The following is a 21,766-nucleotide window of genomic DNA, read 5'->3' as shown; positions in this document are numbered from 1 at the left end:
GTTTAACCGAAATCACGTAAGGACTCCTTTAATTACAAAACACTTTCCTTGCACAACACGATTAATTGTATCCGTGCCTTAAGGTTAAATGTGCTCATTACCGGACCACAGCCTTTAACTCACTCAGAGTAATCCAAAATCCTGATCAGGTGCATCTGATCTGCTCTCCAATTGGCTCTGCTCCAGCACAAACAGGTGCAGCAGCATTACAAGGCCACAGTCAAACACCTCCCACACACAAAGACTGTACACTGTATAATATAACCACTGCACTGCAATATTTGATAAGCTGATTTTACTTCCAGCCTCCTGCTGGGAAACTGATTGTCTTGAAAAAAGTTATTTGGTAACACTTTCTATGAATGTCATCACTACTAGACTCTATAACCACATTCATAACATGTTATAATGCATTCATAAGGCATTATAAACATGGCTATAAATATTTATAAAAACACATAACCAATTAAAGCCATGTTAAAGCAACGTTTTCAAAAAAGGGTTGGATATCACCTACACCTGTAGCCCATATATGGACCAAGGCCTGTTAAGGGGTTTAATGATGTATTGCTTTTTCACCTCAGAATGAAACACTAATTCTCCCATTCCTCAAAAAAAAAAAAAAGCTGGCTTACATAATCAGCCATCACTCGCCGCTTATGCACTTAGCACCATGCTAACAAATAAATAAGTGGATGGAAGCTGCTCAAATGCTTGTTAGCATCATTAGCCATATACAGTAGCTGCTGCAAATAAACACATTTGAGGCACCTGAACGTTTAATGTTTGTGGTGGAGGTAATGGTGATGGTAGGGATGGTAGGTTAAGAGGGGTTATTGGTGCCGGGCTCAAACTATCAATTTACTCTAAAGCACTATTGCTTTATAAGAACAGATGATTGCTTCCTTTATATATGAGCTTCATGTGCTCCCTTCATTTGCTGTGTAAAAAAATAGACCTGGCCTGGACACAATACTGTCCACACCCTTTATACCAGCACTGGAAACTGCCTTTGAAGGCCTGCTAGCAGAGGCTACCAATCGCTCTCCTGCTGGAATGCCCTTGTAGGCAGCAGCCCTCAGCCAACAATGGAGAAACAAATGATGGTATCTCCATTATGACCACTGCTCAGTGCATTATTTATAGTAGGGTCCAGCATGCCATTCTCCTGCAGTGGACACGACAATGGCACAGAAGCTCTGGGTGAGAGGGCAATAAATTATATGGCTCTAATGTTACAGTGTTAATGTATCTGATGGCTCTTATGGCTTATAGAGTGATATGCAACAGATGCAATATGTTGTTTATTTAAAATACCATTTAAATGTGTCATTTGAGATGGTCTTTCTGTTTTTTTGCATAATGGAAACACTAAAGCTTATTGTGCTAGTGTCAGTAAAGCATTTAAAATTTAAATTCTTGACTTAATTTTAATTATTTTATACAAGTTCATCTTTTATTTCGTTTACGTTTAATCTTTTAATGACTCTTTCTGTTTTATTTCTTTGCCTGTTAGCATCATTAGCCAAATAGCTGCAGCAAATAAGCAAATTTTCGACACCTGAACATTTCATATTTGTGCTAATAGTGGAGGTAGGGAGGCTGTTTTATTACTTCTTCTTCTTCTTCTTCTTCTTCTTCTACTTCTTCTTCTTCTACTTCTTCTAATTATTATTATTGTCAGCTTGCACTGCTATTTAAAGGATGGCAGCAGAATGGAACGAGTGTGTGTGCAGAAAAGGTAGGGCAACGGTTTGGGGGTTGGGGCCAAATATGATTTTGCATTGTACACATTGGCAAAGTTGCTATCTTACACCCTGTCTATTTTCACGCCTAGCCCTCATGCTGTTGAGATAGCGTCGTAGTTTAGGAATATATTTATGCCGATGGGTGTGGTGGTCTGTAAGTAATGTGTGTTCAGGTTAATTTTTGGTGTGTTTCTTTCTTGGCGGAGGGAAATACAGGTGCGCCACTGACTGAATAAAACCCATGCATGACTGCTGTGCTCACTGTGTGCCCTCAGCCCTTTTTGCACCCTCACGATACCAAAGACACCGACCCGCACTAAATGCAGCTCCTCGATATGCAATTGACCGGTGCGCTATAGATTGCTAAAATACAGCCCTTTGATCTTCAGGACAAAATTGTTGTTCTGAGAGTGAAGGCCTGAGGTGTAGCTTACATACAGGTTCTAACAGGTGAAACACCAAAAACACATAAATGTAATGCTATGAAAATTACAGGTGGAAATTTTATCGATTTTAGTCCCCCATATTTATAGAACTCAGCATTAAGCACGATCTTAGCACCATGCTAATTATTAGAAAATGGATGAAATCTGCTCCCATTACTTGTTTTCCATTTGTATGGTTTCCCTCTCTTTTAATCCCTGCTTATTGTACATTATTAGCTACACTAAACAATATTTATAGATCACAGCATTAAGCATGATCTTAGCACCATGCTAATTATTAGAAAATGGATGAAATCTGCTCCCATTACTTGTTTTCCATTTGTATGGTTTCCCTCTCTTTTAATCCCTGCTTATTGTACATTATTAGCTATACTAAAAGCGAGAATATGTTTAATTTAATAAGTTAATTGATTGATTTATTGCTTTGTAATGCCATCTTATAGTGTTAAACTCGGCACAGGCTGAAGGCATTTCTATATCTAAGAGTGGCAACATAACAGACAAGACTAGACATTAAAAGCTGTGGTATTCGGACAGCCGCTGTAGCGGTGGGATGGGGTCCAGGATGGCCTACCTTTGCTTACGTGGGTGTGTCTATGTGACTGGGGTGCAATATGTCTCCTAAAAAGGCCAGCAGTCCCATGGCCGTGATGGCCTTCCTCCTCTGGGAAGTGTTTAAATAGCGGGAGCAGGTGAACCGGAGTTTGCTCTCCATTTCAATCTCTCTCTCTCTCTCCCCCCTTTTTCTCTCTCTCTTTCTTTGCATCTCTCTCTCTCCGGGGAGTTAGTGTTCCAGGCCTTGTTGTCTTTCCAGGGTGAGTCTATCGGATATTCTCATTAAGCTAATGATCCGTCCCGCTACGCTGACCTGTTAGCAGAGATACCGCTGCTACTCTCTGTTATTAACAGTCTAGCCTGTGCGCGAGCAGAATGAGTAATGAATATTAAGTTTATATTAGTTTATGTAGGTCTCTACACCGTTTCAGCATCATCCTATTAGATTGTACTGTGTACTTTTTGAGTTAGTGTAGTTTGTGTCATTTAACAAAGGTGTGAAAAGTATTGGCGTTCAGTACTCTGTAGGTAAAAGTACAGATACTAGGGTTTAAAATACTTTTGTAGAAGTTGACGTATCAACTTACGTTTTTTACTCTTTAAGCAAAAGTGTAAAAATACTGTTTTTAACTCTTGTGTGGTGTTCGGGTCTGTGGGACCCGTTTTCATTTTTCATCAAATGATACTAAAAAAATATTTTTTCTAACTCAAACTCATTGGCATTGGCTCATTTTTTGTGAAAAGCATATCAAAACACATTTTCGATAAACACACACTGTACACCTCCCCCCCCAACCATTTATATTACATACAGTATGTTTGGCCAAGGGCTAATAAACATTGCTTCATTTGTAAATTTGAAACTAAACAAATTTTCTACTCATATCTTGAGTTTAATTCATTTTCTTTTACATTTTATTAAAAAACTAATAAAAAAAGAGTAGCACTTTTTGAAAGAAATGTAACATAAGAAAGGTAAAGGGCAAATATTAACCATGTAAGCTGTTTATATTTCTTGCAATGTAGGTGAAGCAAGCATGTGTAAAGCATTTTAATGTAAAATTGCTTCATTTTGCTGAATTAAATACAAGTAACAAAGTAAACGAGTAACAAAACATATGAACACACAAGGGTTAAAACTACTTAAAGTATAAAAGTAAAAATAATGTAAGGACAAAAACTAGTACGTAGTTATAAGTAATGTTAACTACTGAGTAATGTTAACTACAAGTAATGTTATATTAAAATGTTAATGTTGATCATTTTGGGATGTACTAAGCTCCCTTGTGTTTCAGCTACATATATGCCCATTGAAAATGAATGTATTTTAGTATAATGTAAATGTATTAAAGTTAAGACTTAGTTGGACTGGAGTTTGTGTTGCTGGAGAGTGGGCGGGATATGTGCAGGTGTGATGGATCACAATATAAACCAATAGGGAGTTGGAATTGTATATGGTTATACGTCTCTACATCCAATCACAATCAGATTCACTCTATCTGAATGAAGAGATTTATCTGGATAGGGTTTTTTTTAACTGAACGATGAGAAGCCGGAATAAAAAACAAGCTGAAGCTGAAAATAGGCTATTTTTAAAATGTAAGGAGTAGAAATTTCAGATAATTGTGTGAAAATGTAAAAAGTAGAAGTAAAAAATCATCTAAAAAAATATAAATTATTATAGTAAAGTATAGATAACCAACATTTCTAAGCTACCTTAAGTAAGATAATTAAGTATTTGCACTTTGCTGCTTGCCACCTCTGTAATTCAATTAACAGGAAAAAAGGTAGAGAAATGAATTCCATGAAAATGATAATATGCCTTCACTGTAACACAGACAGATAGAGATAGAGGTAAAACAGTGGAGTAAAATGATGTTATAAGTGAAATCTGCTTTCTCTGCATTGTAGAGTGTGTTTTTAGTCTCCAGACAGTGTTTAATTAGTGTATTTGTGGATTTATTATTATTTTGTAAATGATTTGTGTGTTCTGACCCACAGTGTAAGTAAAGATGTGTGATGAGGAAGAGACCACCGCTCTGGTGTGTGATAACGGTTCTGGCCTGGTAAAGGCAGGCTTTGCCGGAGATGATGCCCCCAGGGCCGTGTTCCCCTCCATTGTGGGACGCCCCCGCCATCAGGTGGGCCTGTTCAAACACACACACACACACACACACACACATACATACACACATACACTCACATATAGTGGTTTATGAAACTCTATTCTATTTATCTTTTCTATTAGGTTTTGTGGTTTTAATTAACAGAACACTTTCAACTCTCCAGTAACATACAGTATATCAGAATTGCTATATTGTTCAGCTATATATTTACATAAATACATATACATTTAAAAAATAATGCTAATTAATCAATAGCTTGAGTGGAGGACCAATGCTGATGTTCTTACCTTAATAATTGAAGAAAAGAATAATGTACAGACATCATACACATATCAAATCAAACAGCAGAACTTATCATATCTAACCAGCAGTCACATCATTCTCATATCAAACACAAGCCATTAATTCGTCTCACATTACAGTTAGCACCCAAGCTAACACACTTCAAGCCTGCATATAACCTATTAATCTAACCAGCACAGTACCATCCATCAGTTATTAAACATCAGCAATTAATTTATCTCAGAAAACAATTAGCATCGCCAGTTAGCAGAGGTGGAAAAAGTACAGAAAATTGTAATTAAGTAAAAGTACCTTTACTTTGCTAAAATTCTACTCAAGTAAAGTAAAAGTACCCATCTAAAAATCTACTTGAGTAAAAGTACTTAAAATGTACTTTGAGTAAAAGTTACATAGTTACTTTTAATTATTTGATGTAAAAAAGTACAACAAATCATAAATTAAATTGTTTTTAATAAATGATTATTTCACATAATAATTTGGATCTTTCAGGCAGTATTTGTTTAGACCACCCCATAAATCATTTTCAAGAACAAGTGGTATAGGTGTATATGATCCATTTTTTTCTTTACTGTTAAAAGATTATGGTCATATAGTTGACTATAAACTGTATTTTTTTTACAGTTTTACAGTTCTTTATTATTTTTTAACTTGCCATTGCTGTGCTTTAACTGCTATTTACATGTTTTTTTTTAACATTCAAGCAGATTGTTTAAAGATAAAAATACTCACCACCACATGCTTTCTCAGGTTTGATGTGGAAGTTTTGAAAGCCGACAGCTCTGTCCGGCAGGGCACATTTTGCATTGCATGAGGACGATATTGTCTCGTTATTCCACACGCGAGCATCCGCGCCAATTTTTTTTTTTATTATTCAGACAATTGTTTTTTTTTCCCAGCATTTTTTTTTTACTCAGTAATTTGGTTTTCCAATGTAGCAAAGTAAATTACTTGAGTCAAAATGTACTTGAGTAAAAGTAAAATTACCTATTTTAAAAACTACTTTAAAAATTACAAATTACTCATAAAATCTACTCAATTACAGTAACTTGAGTAAATGTAATTCATTACTTTTCACCTCTGCCAGTTAGTCATTAGCCATAATCCCATATCTGCCATTTTTGGCTTTATAAAAAACCCATAATTTAGAACTTTAATATAAGTGAGAAATACATATACGAAAATCCATGACTGTGTTGACAGAAACATTAAACAGCACTCTAGTGCATGTGTTCAATCAGCATCAGCAGCTCACTTGTTTTACCATCAATAAGCACTGATCTACCGAACCAGCTGTTAATATGATGAGAACTATAAATAATAATACTAGACTCTCAGAAGGAGAGATTTGGAGATGTTTAATGAACCCCAATGTAAAACCATTACTTTTTGTATGAATATTATTTGTCTTATTTCTTATTTAAGTGTTTTACTGAGTAAGTTTAACAAGGGCCTGAAACTCTTGTACAATAACGTCCAAATTCCTAGTACAGTATATAATCTAAATTTAGTGCTGGTATTTACAATTAAAGAAAGAATAAAAAAATATTAACTAACACTGATACCCCTCTTGTCACTAGGGTGGTACCCTCTCATAATGAAGGATATGTGTTTATTTCCTTTAGTCAAGAAACATACTATTAATACTATATTCATTTGCACTTAATAACTACTTTTTAAAGACCCGAGAGCTCTATTACAGTATACAATGAATGCTTAAGGGAAAACTGCCTTAATAAGACCTATAAAGTTACTAATAACATTAACTATTTCATATAAATATTATATATTTAGGAAGTACTAGTCAATGAGGCAATTGTATGTATATAAAATATTGTCCATATAGTGATTAGGCTTATTTTGCAAAAAATGCATGGAAAAGAGTTACATGACCTAATCAGGCTTTTGTAAAATGCAGTTTTGGATGAAGTGTGTTCTCCTGCTGTCTGTGTCCTGTAGGGGGTGATGGTGGGTATGGGACAGAAGGACAGTTATGTAGGAGATGAGGCCCAAAGCAAAAGAGGCATCCTCACCCTCAAATACCCCATCGAGCACGGGATCATCACCAACTGGGATGATATGGAGAAGGTATACGTTTTTCAGTTATACAATTGAAAGTTGCACATACAGTACCAGTCATAGTTTGGAAACCTCTTCTCATTTAGTTTTTCTATTTTGTAGAATAATAATATTAAAAACTCTAAAACAATTAAGGTACACGTGTGGATTATGTAGTAAACAAAAAAAAAAAATAATCACCAAACTGAGGTGATTTAATTGGGATGAGATGGAGCTTGTTCAGCACCTGCAGAAACTCCTTCCTTCAAGATTCTGAGAAAACTATTCCAGCTGACTCTCCCTCATGAAGACACTGAGATTAAAATACCAAGAGTGTGCAGATCTGTCCTCAAAGATAAATGTGCTACTTAGAAGAATCTAAAGCATAAAACAGATTCTGATTTGTTAAAAAAAATCTGCATGTGTTCCAGTATAGCTTTAATGTCTTCAATATTAAATTTTACAATGTTAAAAAATAAAAAATAAAAAGAAAGAAAAGCATACTGAATGAGAGAAAGTTTGTCCAAACTATTGGTATTCTGGTTCTGTATGTTCAGAATCATTTTTAAATATTATGTAATGGTTTGCTTGAAAAGAGAAGACAATATGAATTATGTTATTTTGTTTAGAATTTAATGAATTCTTGTTGTTCTTAAAAATATGGAGCATAAATGCTGCCATAAGTATTAAAACACAAAATATAAAATGGAGCAATTTATAAATTTAAATAAAAAAAAATCTTTTTTTTTTTTTTTTTAAATGTGAAATTTGGTGAAATTTGCTGATGAAAAAAAACTGATAAAAAAAAACAACTTAAAATGTGATCCAAAAATGTTAGTTAATTTGAATCAGACCTTAAAATAAGAATTAAGTTCATGTATATTGATCTACTTTTTAAATCTAAGTAGTTATTTTGACTTATTTCAAACTATTTTGAAATTATTAAGTTTTTCAAATAAAAAAGTAATTCTTTCAACAGTTAAAGTTCAAGTTAAAGTTTAAGTTCACAAAAAAAAAGGAATTACCTTCTATAAACATCAGTTAAATTGTATGTAAATTCACACAATGCAGATTCAAATACCTCGGTCAGCTTTTAAACCTTTGATATATTAATTAAAATGCAATAAAATGCTAAAGGAGTTCATTTGAATAGGGAAGTCATAATATAGTAATAAATAAGTGATGTCAGGGTTTTGTGTTGTGATTAAAGGGTTAAAAAGAGTGATAGAGTCTGGAATCAGGGAAAAGTTGACAAGAATTGAACAGTTTATTTAGGAATATGGGTCATAGTAATAATCATATATCACTAATAATCATAGTAATATATATATTTTTTAATTTCCTAATCATTTTAATGCACTTTTCTTGTAATGGTGAAACACAAAGATTTAAAAGGCGGCCTAAAACAACCTGAATCAGCATATCAGCCTGACAACCAACAGCACACCATTAAAATTCAAACTACAGTATCTAAAGAGCGATACTGAAAAAAAGTTTTAATATCTGGTCTTCAGATCTGGCACCATACCTTCTATAACGAGCTGCGTGTGGCTCCAGAAGAACATCCTGTCCTCCTGACTGAGGCTCCACTCAACCCCAAAGCCAACCGGGAGAAGATGACACAGGTACCCCCGTTAAAACTGCACCATCAGCACGTCTGAAACCAGGCCAGAACACTTCAGTCAGATCAGCCGCTCCTGCACTGATGGTACTTTTACTTGTACTGAGCCAAGCTGTCAGTTTCTGAGAGTTTGATCAATCCCTTTAATGCAGAGAAGCCACTGGTCCGTCCAGCTACTGCTCCTCATTTACTTATAACTAACTTATAATTTGTTTATTATAAATATAGAGGTGTCAAGTAGTGAGGTACAAATACTTCATTTCCTTACTTATATAGAAATGATCAATTATCAATACTTTACTGGAGTAATTATTTTTCCAAAAAATTACGTTTACTTCAACTCCTTACATTTTTATTCAGTTATATAAACTTTTTACTCCTTACATTTTAAAAATCCTATTTAATTTCAACTTGTTTTCATTCCAGCTTCTCATCATTCAATAAAACCCCCTATCCAAATAAATCTCCCCATCCAGATAAAGTAAATCTGATTGTGGCTGGATGTAGAGGAGTATAAACATACTGTATACCATTCAGACTCCCTATTGGTGTATACTGTGATCCATCACACCTGCACACGCCCCCTCACACACACACACACACACACACACACACACACTCCAGCAAGAACATAGCAGGCGTATGTAGCCTAGTATGAAGATGATCCGTGCAGAGACTCAAGAGAACTCCAGACAAACTCCAGTCCAACTAAACTTCTTTAATATATTTACATTCTACTAAAATACATTAATTTACAATCAGCATATATGCAGCTGAAACAGGGAGGAGCCTAGTGCATCACAAATTTATCAAAATTAACATTTTAATAGAACATTCCAGTCATTATGGCTTTTAGAAAAATGTGTTTTGTCGGGGGAGGGGAGGTGCACTATAGGACTCTTTTTTTTTTCCTTAATGGCTTTATTTTTTCTCCTTACATTTTTTTACTTTTATACTTTAAGTACCTTACAAATCAGTCCCTTTACTTTTTTTAAACCCTAGTATCTATACTTCTATCTACAGAGTAATTAATGTGAATACTTGTGACACCTTTGTATAAATTACAAGTATTTATGTTTATGTTATGTTGCTATCTATGAAAATATGTCTGTTGAAATCGTGTTCTAAAAACATATTTCTGTCAGAAGCTTTCTCTCATAAATCTCATAAATCATAAATCTTCAGGACAGCAACTGTACAGGAGATGGACTTTTAATGGAAGTCAGTGAAAGAAGATTTTAATCCAACCTGGTCATATTGGAGCATTTCTATTGGTCTATTCATTATAAATTAAAGACTTAGATGATAAAATGGTGAAAACTAAAAAAAAGAAAATTCTTAACGACAACCAATTTTAAATTGATTTTAATTTCTATGTGTGTGTTGTTCAACACATGGGACCTGGGATACACATGGGATCTTACACTCTGTGAACGCAAGGCACCTCACAATGCTCATTGCTATCTTATACCCTGGCAACAACTATTGTTGGCTATTGCCTTGCCCCTGCCTCATTTAAATAGCAAAGATGCCACAAATAAATCTACACCGATGGCTGTGGTGGTCTGAAAGTGAGGTGTGTTCATTTCTTTGCAAGGATGGAGGCGTGACTGAAGGGAAAGGCATGCCAGAATATGAAGTAGTTGTTTCAATAATGACATAAAGGATCCATATACAGAACTTTTAAATCTTTCAAATGTTCTGTAGCAAATCAAAAGTGATGCTTCTTTGGCCTGCAATAAAGTCAGAACATGCTTTTATGATAAAATGAGTGAAATAATGTGTGTGTGTGTGTTTTCAGATCATGTTTGAAACCTTCAATGTTCCCGCTATGTACGTGGCCATCCAGGCAGTGCTGTCCCTCTACGCGTCCGGCCGTACCACAGGTCAGATCATGCCCCCCTAATACAGCTCACATTAAGAATCTGATGATCTGATGTTTGCTCTTAAATGATGGATTGGGGTGGATTGAGTTTCTTTAATATTTTAGGAGTTGTTCCAGTGAAGCTCCTGAAGTGCTTACAGACAGAGTTTAAAAAGTTCAGCGCTGACTTAACCAGAATAATTCATGATTTTGAGGTATCATAATAAATAATAAAGCAAAAATTCTTGAGAGGATGATAACAGTAACAACAAAAACACTATTATATATATATATAATTATATATATATATATATATATATATATATATATATATATATATATATATATATATATATATATATATATATTACTGCATGTATAGTACACATACTGTGAGTGTAACTCACAACATTCAGAAACAATAAGACATTCTAATAAAGAACAAAAAAGTAAGTATGGCTTTCAATTTTTTGAGATGCACTAGTATACAGTTTTTATACATGTATTTTCTCTTTTGTTTATTTAATTTCACAGTATTAACATGCAGATTAATTAAATGAAACAGATAACAATGTTTGTCTCCATCTATTTGCACTTTGATAATTATGTGTCCTGACAGCGACTATATGGCATCATTGTCACACAAAAAAAAAGAAGGGAAAAACCTTTTACCTTTTATTGGAAGTTGAATAGTAGTATATATAGTATTTCTAATGGTTGACTCATCATAAACTTAAAGATTAAAATTACATCAAAAAGTGAAAAACAACCAAAATTGAGATAAAACAAGTGTCTCCATTTCAGTTTTTTTTTAACTACATAATTTGAATACACAAACTGTCATTTAGACTGTGTCAACGAATGGACCAATAAAAATTCTCCAAAATGACCTGAAAAAACATTTTTTTTAACATTCACTTCCATTAAAAGTTATTAAAAGGTTTTATCTCTTACCTATAAAGTTAATGTTTTGGAGATGCTCATTTTCATTGGACAGCAACAATATGCTCTGGGTACTTTATGTTGTATATATGATAATACTGTATCCAAAACAATATTAATTATACTTATACTTATACAATATTTGTGTGTATTTAGGCATCGTGCTGGACGCTGGCGATGGCGTGACCCATAACGTGCCCGTATATGAAGGTTACGCTCTCCCCCATGCCATCATGAGGCTGGATCTGGCTGGCAGAGACCTCACTGACTACCTCATGAAGATCCTGACTGAGAGAGGATACTCTTTCGTTACCACGGGTACCGCCTCACACACTGTCCCGAACAATATCCATCAAACACTTACTGTAACCAGCACTGAGCAGCAGAACACACAAATCCACTTTACACTGAAAAACACACTACAGCACTGAGTCTCCTCCAAACCACAAGAATACGTGACTACAAGAACAATACTGTTTAAGATACAGAACATGTCACACCATTTTTAAATATATATCTGTGATGATGCCGTATGTTTTATTTAATGGAAAATAGGTACACAATTGAATCAGGTCAGCTATAAATATTATTTTTTTCAGCGTATGTGAATTTACAATTATTGATTGAGAAAAATGGTCATGGACTTTTAAAAACTCAACATGCAATTATGTTTTAAACAGATGGTAATGGCTGGACAAAACTCAGACAAGTAATAGTGGACAAGTAATAATAAAGTAGTGGGCAAAAGGTAGTCAAATTGAGCAGGGCCAACAGTGGTAAACAACAGCAAGAGGCAGTAAAAATACCATAAACGATAAACAGTCCAAGGATCATACACAGGCAAGGCAATATCAGAGGGCTGGCAAAATTAGTGTTGGAAAATACAAAAAAAGGTCAAATTTGAGAGAACTAATACAGGCAATATAAACGCTTTGTAAAAAAGGAAAACCTGTGAATACTCAGCATGGAGCATCTGAAGTGAGGGTGTATATATAGGAGATAGAACAGGTGTAATAGAATAAAGGAGTAGGTCAGTTACCTCTGCTGAGAAGCATTGGTCAAGTCCAGGTAGCTGGAAGCACCAAGTGGTCCAGCTGTCTGAAGCGCTGCCACTATTATCGGGAGATCATGGTGTGAATCCCGGTCATGCAGCTTACCGTCAGTTGCCGAAGCCCTGAGAGAGCACAGCTGGCCTTGCTCTCTCTGGGTGGGTATATGGCACTCTTTGAGGCACCTGTAGGGTGATGTGGATCAGCACAAGGCGTCTGTGAGCTGAAGTCTCAGAACTGAGTTGCTGCGCTTTCCTCCGAGTGTGCTGTAATGCTCCTCGGCAATGCTGCATCATCAGCAGTTCGCAAAGAGGCAGAGTCTGACTTCACATGTATCGTAGGAGGCATGTGCTAGTCTTTACCCTCCTTGTGTTCTGGGGGGGGGTTTACAGCTGAGTAGCAGATGAATGGGTCTGACAATTGGCCTAGCTAAATTGAGAGAAAAAAAAAGGGAAAATATTTGAAAAAAAAAAAAAACATGTAACTGCAAATCCAGAAAGCCAAAAAATGATAAAGGAAAATTCCAAGGTTATTCTGCGCTTATATTATGTATTTATGTAAATTATATGTTTTTTAGTCTTTTTTATTTCAAATTAGTTCTGCACTTTTATAAATAAGTTTAAATAAGTGTATATATTTTTGTCAATAAGAGCACTCAAACTAACGATCATTAAGCTATGCTTAAACCCAAACTGCAGTACGTTTGGCTGGTTAGATAATTGAATGAATGTGTAGACATACTTTAAGAGGATAAGATTTTATTCCAGGTTACACTGAAGCATTTCTGTAGGTCCATTCCTAAAGGTATGTTTACAAAATGTAAAGGTTTATTAAATACTTTTAAATAACCATCCCCAAAAGAATGGTTTTACCAATGGAGACAACAATCCAATGATGATGCCATTTGTTTCTAAAGCTGAGAGAGAGATTGTGCGAGACATTAAGGAGAAGCTGTGCTACGTGGCTCTGGACTTTGAGAATGAAATGGCCACTGCTGCTTCCTCTTCCTCTCTGGAGAAGTCTTATGAGCTGCCTGATGGACAGGTCATCACCATTGGCAATGAAAGGTTCCGCTGCCCAGAGACCCTCTTTCAGCCCTCTTTCATCGGTCAGTGAAACACACACTCTCTCTACAGCACACTCTCTACAGCAGTGTTCTCTCAGCCCTGATCCTGGAGCCCTCCTGCCCAGCACATTTTAGAAGATTACCTGCTTCAACTCACCCACTGCCACTGTGAAAGGGCTTATTAATGAGATGATTATTTTAATCAGGCCTGTTGGAAGAAGGGGAATTTGCAGGGCAGAGGGGGGCCGGGAACAGGATTGGAGAACATTGCTCTACAGCATGTGCTTCTTTTAGCACTGGGCATTAGCAATTGATTTGTTATACAAATATATCATACAAATGTGACCTGATCTTTCTCCCATTTAAAAGTATTGATAAATATAATGTAGTGGTGTCAATCGATTAAAAAATGTAATCAGATTAATCACACTTGTTCTTCTCCAATCACAAGTTTTTTATAGTGGATATTTAAATGTAAATAAAAGAATAAATGTAAGAAATGTAAAATGCAATTATATTTATATTAGTGGTGTCAATTAAAATACTAGTATATATAGTATATATAAAGCCAAAGTGGGGCGCCCGAATAAAGTATGCATGACAAATTGTATAAAGGAAACATTTTAATTTGTACGCTGTCCCTTTAAGAGCCCTTTAATTGAAACATCTGATACTATAAATGTCAGTTACTTAACTGGTAGATTTAATTTACTTTAATTTTTGATTCCAAACAGTGTTTAAATGCGACCACGTAGTAAACAGAATTGCGTAGCTGCGAGCAGCGAACGCTGCACATTACTCCATGTGTAAACAGCATGAAGCAGCAGAGACAGCGTTTTTTTTTTTTATAGCAGCATATAATCTGGCCAATATTGTATCTCAGATTGAACTGCACCCTATCAGCAGTTTAGCTCAAATACAAAAATGGTATATTTGATAGCTGGGATGGATCGAGACTCAATTAGATTCTCACCGCAAGCGAACCGCTCAAGAGTTGTAAAAAGTACTGTAACTCTAGTCCACACCCCCAAACTAGTAATAGTCAAGGTATGCTAGCACTTGATTCTACAGTAATTTTCTTTTTTGAGGCCATTAAAAAAGAGGTTCACTTACTTTTTTCTCTAGAATTATATAGTTTTTATTATTGTCCTTAATAAAGACATGAATTATACAAATTTGTAATTATTTTAGGCACATTATATTTAACAATACACTTGAATTGGATGAAGGTCAGATCACATTTTATGACATATTTATGCAAAAAAAAAACACACAAAATATAAAAAGGTTTACATACTTTACTATGAGCCAGATTTTTAAATGTATATATCAGTGGCGTGCAGTGAATATAGTGGGTACGCCCTTCTGCAACCAACGGCCCTGTATGCCTGAGCAGCCAAAACATTAGGTACACATAAAACTCACCAGTCAGACAGCCTATTACTTAGTTTCCTGTTGAAGGGCAGTTTTTAAAAGGATTTTTAATATAATATGACACAATATCTGTCTTATTTCCATGATAGTTAGCTAAATATTTAATTTTACGACTAATCAATGCACGTAGCGTAACCCCTTCATCGGAGCGCAGAGAAGGGGTTAGACAGCCATGGCCCTGCCCCCGCTGTGAAAAACATGAATCTGATTGTTTAGATTGTCCTATGACTTTGCTAACAGGCTCATTACTTCTCAAAATCAGGAGAAGGGGCAGCAGACACAAGGTGGCAGAAGCCATTTTAAAAAGCTTTGATTGGTAAGAACCGCTGTCAGTCAGATAAGAGTCCTGTAGCAACTGAGAAACACAGACTAATACTTTGAATTAGTTTCAGTTTTTTTATTTTAGTTCATTTATATTAAAAAAAATGCTTACTTCCTGATAATAAATTATGCAATTATTTACATGCACTTTTGTCACCTCTTCTCTAAAGAGTTAGAAGGGTCTCACAGCACACCACTGGTATATATACAGTATGTTGTGGATGTATGTAAATGTATGTGTTTTAGATTTTAATGAATTTATAAATCAGTAATGAACTTTAATAAATGTGCAAATACTACTGCAAAAACTTTTGGGGTTTTGCAGGGTGAGACTTCTTAAGACATTAAGATATTAAAACTGAACCTGCACCTCATTTTGGGTTCAAAATGTTCTTTCATGACTGCAAAATACAAAAATAAGTTATAAGACATCACATCCTTCCCTTACTGTTTCAGTTATGAATTAGTAATTTAATATATTCACCAGCATTAGCATTAGCATCGGCATTAGCACTATTTATCACTATTTTTCTATCAGCTTGACAGCTACATAAGACTCCAGGCAGAGCTGGTTTCAGTTGTTCAGTCTGTGTTCTTCTCTGAATCTGAGAGGAAAGAAAATGGAAAATGAAGCCATTTAGAAATGCATCACTTTTCATATCAATCAAACGTGGATAAAGCAGTGGAACAGTGAAACAGTGAAATAGTCACTTCGAGTTAAATGAATGAAAGCTTTCTGTTCTGCTCTTTTATCAGCTCTCACTATGAAGAAATAACCGCACAGCTGTTGGGGATGATTGCATCATTGCAGCAGCAGTAGCTACATCATTAGCACTGCATTAGCACTATAGAGCATGGCCTACTGTAGCTGTATTCACACTGTGTAAAAAAAAAAAACTCATTTAAAAGTAGCTGAAACCTGGGGAAATGTTTCTTTTGTCTTTTTAGAGAGAAAAGTGAATGGTTGGACTGGGTCATTTAAAGCTGAATATGACTTAGCCTACATAACAGACAGTCATCTTTTCATCATTTGCTTTATATAAGATTCAATGAAGCGATTTGAATTAACTAGCGACCGCTAAGCTCAGCCTAAAATACATTCCTTCCTTTGAGCCCGTGCACAAAGCCTGAGCTCAGCTCATGAAAGATTCATGCCATTAATAATTCTCAATCATTCACCCGGCTGTAGACGTGCGAGCGGCGTGATTAAAATCAGCGTGTAGTAGGTGCTGGGATTCAGACGGGGCGGAGGGTTACGCGGGGCTGATTCTGGTAGACGGCTGCTAAATGTCCGCATGTGGGACTCGCGTGTTAGCCGAGGTGGCAGGGTGACAGATCACCTTTTTCAGAGGCTAATTCAGAGCGGCGCCACATAGCCAGAGGTACTGGCTCTATTTATGGGGCAGATGGTCCTCGGTCTTGACTCGAAACATCAATCACTGCCTACTCATCCGAGAGAGCTGAAAGTACAGTCACTTTCCTGGAAGCTTCTCATTTAATGAAGTCTTTTAGACTTCCATAGTGAGCTTTACTGCTTTTAAGTACTGAAGAATGAGTGTAAAAGTTCAAAAGTGTGCTATATCCCTCATTTTTATTGTCTGTCTAAGTTTATGAACCCAAAATATCCATAATCAATTTTATATCTTGATTTTTCAAACTTCTGTCTTGATGGGTTATAATTCAACAGGTTGTTTTTCCTACCGTCTCTTTAAAGGGATTTATTTCAGTATCACCTGGGGCAGAGTAACAAGGTAACAAGGCCAAGTCATATTCCTTAGATAGAGACCCTTATTCACCCTCCACACTAAGAAAAAAAAACGAAAAAAAAAACGTGTTCATCCTTTTTTTTAATGTTTCACTAAGTTACTACTTTTGAAAGACCAACATATTAGACATAACAGCTTTATATAACGTTAAAAAAACATAATATTGAATTTTGTTTTAGTTTGTGTTTATTGCATGGGGTTCTATGTTGATTATACTAATTAAGGCAGGCAGAAGAAGTTTTATACAAAAAAAAAATACTTGTAACTATTTTTCCCAGATCTTCAAACTTTTAAACGGGTCAAATTGACCCATAACATAACAAGAGGGTTAATAAACTAAATGATCTCACCCTATATAACACAATACTAATCAGAGAGTAGGGATCAATTTCTGCCTCATAATACACCATATAAGGAGAATGACTAAATTAATTATTGTAAAGTCTTGTAATAATTCAGCATCTGAAAGAATGCTTAAAGCAGTTTGCTGCTCTCTAATGACTCTTTATCCTGCTGTTTAATTATAGGCATGGAGTCGGCTGGCATTCACGAGACCACATATAACGGCATTATGAAATGTGACATTGACATCCGTAAGGACCTGTACGCCAATAACGTGCTCTCAGGAGGAACCACAATGTATCCCGGTATTGGTGACAGGATGCAGAAGGAGATCACAGCCCTGGCACCCAGCACCATGAAGATCAAGGTAAACTACTTGAGTTTGAATGCAGTGCCAAAATTATACTTTAGAAAATAAATTATTTATTTTAATGTTTATAAACTACTAATAAAAAGCACCAGTGTTCAGAAATGTGTGGTGAACCTCCTGCATTTTATAGTAATCTTTACTAATACCAATTTCAGTTGAGGTCTTGCAAACGTATTCATACCCCTTGAACTTTTCCATATTTTGTCACATTACAACCACAAACATAAATATAAATCATTTGAATTTAATGTGAAAGACCAACACAAAATGGTATAAAAAAATTATGCATGAATCAAAACATTTTTGTACAAATGAAAAACTGAAAAGTGTGGTGTGCAAAAATATTCAGCCCCCCCTGAGTCAATACTTTGTGGAACCACTTTTTGCTGCAATTACAGCTGCAAGTCTTTTAGGGTTTGTCTCCACCAGCTTTGCACATCTACTGACTGACATTTTTGCCCATTCTTCTTTGCAAAACAGCTCAAGCTCAGTCAGATTGGAAAGTTGTTTTCAGATCTTGCCACTGGTTCTCGACTGGGTTTAGGTCTAGGGCTTTGATTGGGTCATTCTAACATATGAATGTTTTGTTTTAAAACATTCCATTGTAGCCCTGGCAAATGCATGATGTTATTAAGTAATAATACGCATGAGGTTCGTGCTATAACATGTAATATTGGCACTGTGATGCGGTCGTAAGAACAAGGCCGAGTTCCGAAGATCAGCACAGCAGTGCCAATATTACATGTTATAGCTCGAATATGCGATCGGTTTGGTTATAAACACTCAGCGTGTTAAAATAGTTGCATAGCTGCTCTGTTTGTAGCTGGGCTGTAAGCTCTGCATTATCGGCCCTTTCAGTCAACATTTTGGAAAACTATCTACACTTTAATCTGTGTAGATTCAAGTCCAGCGCTCGTTTGACTAAAAGAAAATTTATTTATTTATTTTTTTTTAAGAATTCAAGTTTTGTTTACTTCGGCACCCCCCAGCGGCAAGACCTGCGGAATTACAAGGGTCCACATTACATTCAGCTTAAAATACCAGATATTAACTGGAAATGTATACACTTGAGCTTTTATTTTAATAAAACAACTATTAACCTGATATTGGTGGCTGATAATGTGTGTAATAATGCGTATTTTTAAATCGCTGGGCTTATGAGTTTATTTGTGGGACTGTGTCATGGCCTGCGCCACCTATTGGAGACATGGCGTTTCTGCACTGTGCCCATGGGATCCAACGCCTCACAGTGGTGTTTAATGACATCGCATTTGGTTTGTATTTGGCGGAGTAATACATGGAGAGCTTTGGTTACAGTGCATTACCGGCTGATAATGTCACTCATAAAACGCCTCTCGGCCAATCACATTGCAGGGTCGGAACTAACTGTGGCATAAACAAAGCTTAAAGCAGACAAATCAAATATTAGGGTGTGTAATTTTTTTCTTTTTTGGCCAGGTAGTGTAGTTTATAATATTTATAATAGTCCGCATTGTACATATTGCGATTATTAAATTATTTAAATCCACTTCAAAGGATTTAATTTTTCCTAGAGCTGCACATTCAAGCCAAGATCATCCAGAAGATCAACCTCTGAATTTAAGAGTGTGTGTGTCTGTGTGTATATTGCTGTATGATGGAACTGATATTTGCCTTTCCTGTGCAGATGATTGCCCCTCCTGAGCGCAAATATTCAGTGTGGATCGGTGGCTCCATCCTGGCCTCGCTCTCCACCTTCCAGCAGATGTGGATCAGCAAAGATGAGTATGAGGAGGCCGGACCTTCAATCGTCCACAGGAAGTGCTTCTAAAGACCTCATGCCCGCACAGCCATTCCCCTGGACTCTGTTTCTTCTCTCTGCTGCCTCTCTTCCTGGAATCCACAAAGTGTTGTTTCATGTTGGCTGGAAGCTCTGGTGTTCAAATATTCATGTTCTATCCACAGAAAATCGCTCAATAAATGCATTTTGTGTACTTTTGGCTGCGATAACGTGTATAATATCAGTCCTGCATTAATTATTCATGGTTTTCCTGTGGAAGCTGGGAGACCCTCCTCAGGGAGGGATCGGTTCTGCGGTGAGACCACTGGATGGCAGACTATCGCAGAGTATCGGTTTTAAAACACTATCCAGATCAATTCTACATACAGTGAGCTTACATGATATTTTTTACATGATAAGATATCATTTATATGATGTGTATTAGATATTTGAAGGCATAACATAGAGTAATGCTTATATTAAAACGGAATGCCACTGATTTTAAATAGTTCTGCATAATTAAATGGGTAATATTAATGACTAGAACATTTTATATTAAATGGATTTCAATATTTCAATATTTTGCTCACTGACTATTAAGTTATTGCTTTTTAATTGTGCTTTTCAATCAAAACAGCATACAGTCAAAATCTAAATTACATACAGTACCAGTCAAAAGTTTTGATACACCTTAGATTCAGTGTTTATGCCACTGAATAATTGTAGATAATCAGAATATGTTTTAGATTTTAGATTCTTTAATTTTAGCAAATCAAAAATTTCTTGCTTTGATGACAGCTTTGCACATCTTGGCTTGATTTTTCTCACTCAGCTTCAGGAGGTAGAGTCACCTGGAATTCAGGCTTTCAGTTAACAGCTGTGCTGAACTCGTCAGAGTTAATTTGTGTAAACTTGTGTTTGAGAGCATCAGTTGTAAAGTTGTGAAGAGGTAGAATTGGTATACAGTGAAAAGCTATATTTGAGTAATGTTCTAATCCATATTATGGCAAGAAACACTCAACTAAGTAAATACTTTAAGAAACGAAGGTCAGTCAACCTGAAAAATGCGAAGAACTTTGAAATTATTCTCAAGTGCAGTCTCAAACACCATCAAAAATTCTATGATGAAACTGGCTCTCATCAGGAACGCCCCCGGAAAGGAAGACCAAGAGTTTCCTCTGTTGCACAGGATATGTTTTTTAGAGTTACCAGCTTTAGAAACCACAAGTTTCAAGCTCCCCAGATAAGAGCCTAAAATGCTTCACAGAGTAATTTTGTTTGTTTAAACCTTTAAAGTTATTACATGGTTCCTTATGCATTCCTTCATAGTCTGGATGATTTCAGTACTAATTTACAGTGTAGGAAAAAAATAAAAATTAAAACATTGACTGAGAATGTGTCATCAAACATGGTGAGGAGTACATGATTCCCATCATCTTACCTCCACTGTGAAGAAATCTACCCTTGCTAGTTTTATATCAGCCACTCAGATTGGTTCACAGCTATTTTGGAAAATCAGTGGACCTTACCTTTAAGAGAAAGTACTTAAAGTAATGCTCTCTCTACCATTTTGGGGTGCGTTGTGTGCTATTATATATATATATATATATATTTTTTTTTTGTCTTTTAGCTCCGTCTTCTTGGATTTGCAGTGGTTTTTGATGGGCGCTCAGCACATACTGTACATAACCGAATCCAGGTCAGCTCAATGTAGGCCAGCGACATCGCCACGATTCTGTGGGCAAACTTAAACACCGCACAGGACAGGAGACAGCCTCCTTTTTCAGATATAACAACAGGAGAGATCTACTTTTATTGCTGAATTAATTTAGATTAAAAAAAGGCTTCAGATTGCTTGGCATCAGTAGTTTGTACCAGCCTAGTACACGCTGAGTCAGAAAAGTATGATAAACTCCTTATTTCTACACTCACTGTCCATTTTATCAGCTTCACCGACCATTAGCGGGGAGCTACCTAACACGCTAACATAACATTAGCA

At 35.8% G+C, this 21,766-nt stretch overlaps 1 protein-coding gene across 1 annotated transcript; it reads left to right on the top strand.

Annotated features, from left to right (window-relative positions):
* The first annotated feature begins 2,914 nt into the window (after positions 1-2,914).
* On the top strand, positions 2,915-19,981 carry acte1 (actin, epsilon 1). Its single transcript, XM_022683856.2, has 9 exons — positions 2,915-3,009; positions 4,751-4,890; positions 7,135-7,263; positions 8,748-8,858; positions 10,656-10,740; positions 11,817-11,978; positions 13,626-13,817; positions 17,824-18,005; positions 19,675-19,981. The coding sequence occupies exons 2-9, from the start codon at positions 4,762-4,764 to the stop codon at positions 19,816-19,818; spliced, it is 1,134 nt and encodes a 377-aa protein (XP_022539577.1). The 5' UTR covers positions 2,915-3,009; positions 4,751-4,761; the 3' UTR covers positions 19,819-19,981.
* The last annotated feature ends 1,785 nt before the right edge of the window (positions 19,982-21,766 follow it).

This window comes from Astyanax mexicanus, chromosome 10 (genome assembly GCF_023375975.1).
Source record: "Astyanax mexicanus isolate ESR-SI-001 chromosome 10, AstMex3_surface, whole genome shotgun sequence".
NCBI classification, from domain to species: Eukaryota; Metazoa; Chordata; class Actinopteri; order Characiformes; family Acestrorhamphidae; genus Astyanax; species Astyanax mexicanus.
Note: the sequence above shows the minus strand (reverse complement) of the source record. Positions and strands in the feature narration are given on the sequence as shown.

Bases quoted from the DNA above. Each gene is read 5' to 3' on its own strand.
- acte1 (XM_022683856.2), top strand. From the start codon at position 4,762: ATGTGTGATGAGGAAGAGACCACCGCTCTGGTGTGTGATAACGGTTCT. The intron at 11,979-13,625 runs GTACCGCCTCAC...TTGTTTCTAAAG, and splicing joins ATACTCTTTCGTTACCACGG to CTGAGAGAGAGATTGTGCGA. The intron at 18,006-19,674 runs GTAAACTACTTG...TTTCCTGTGCAG, and splicing joins CCAGCACCATGAAGATCAAG to ATGATTGCCCCTCCTGAGCG.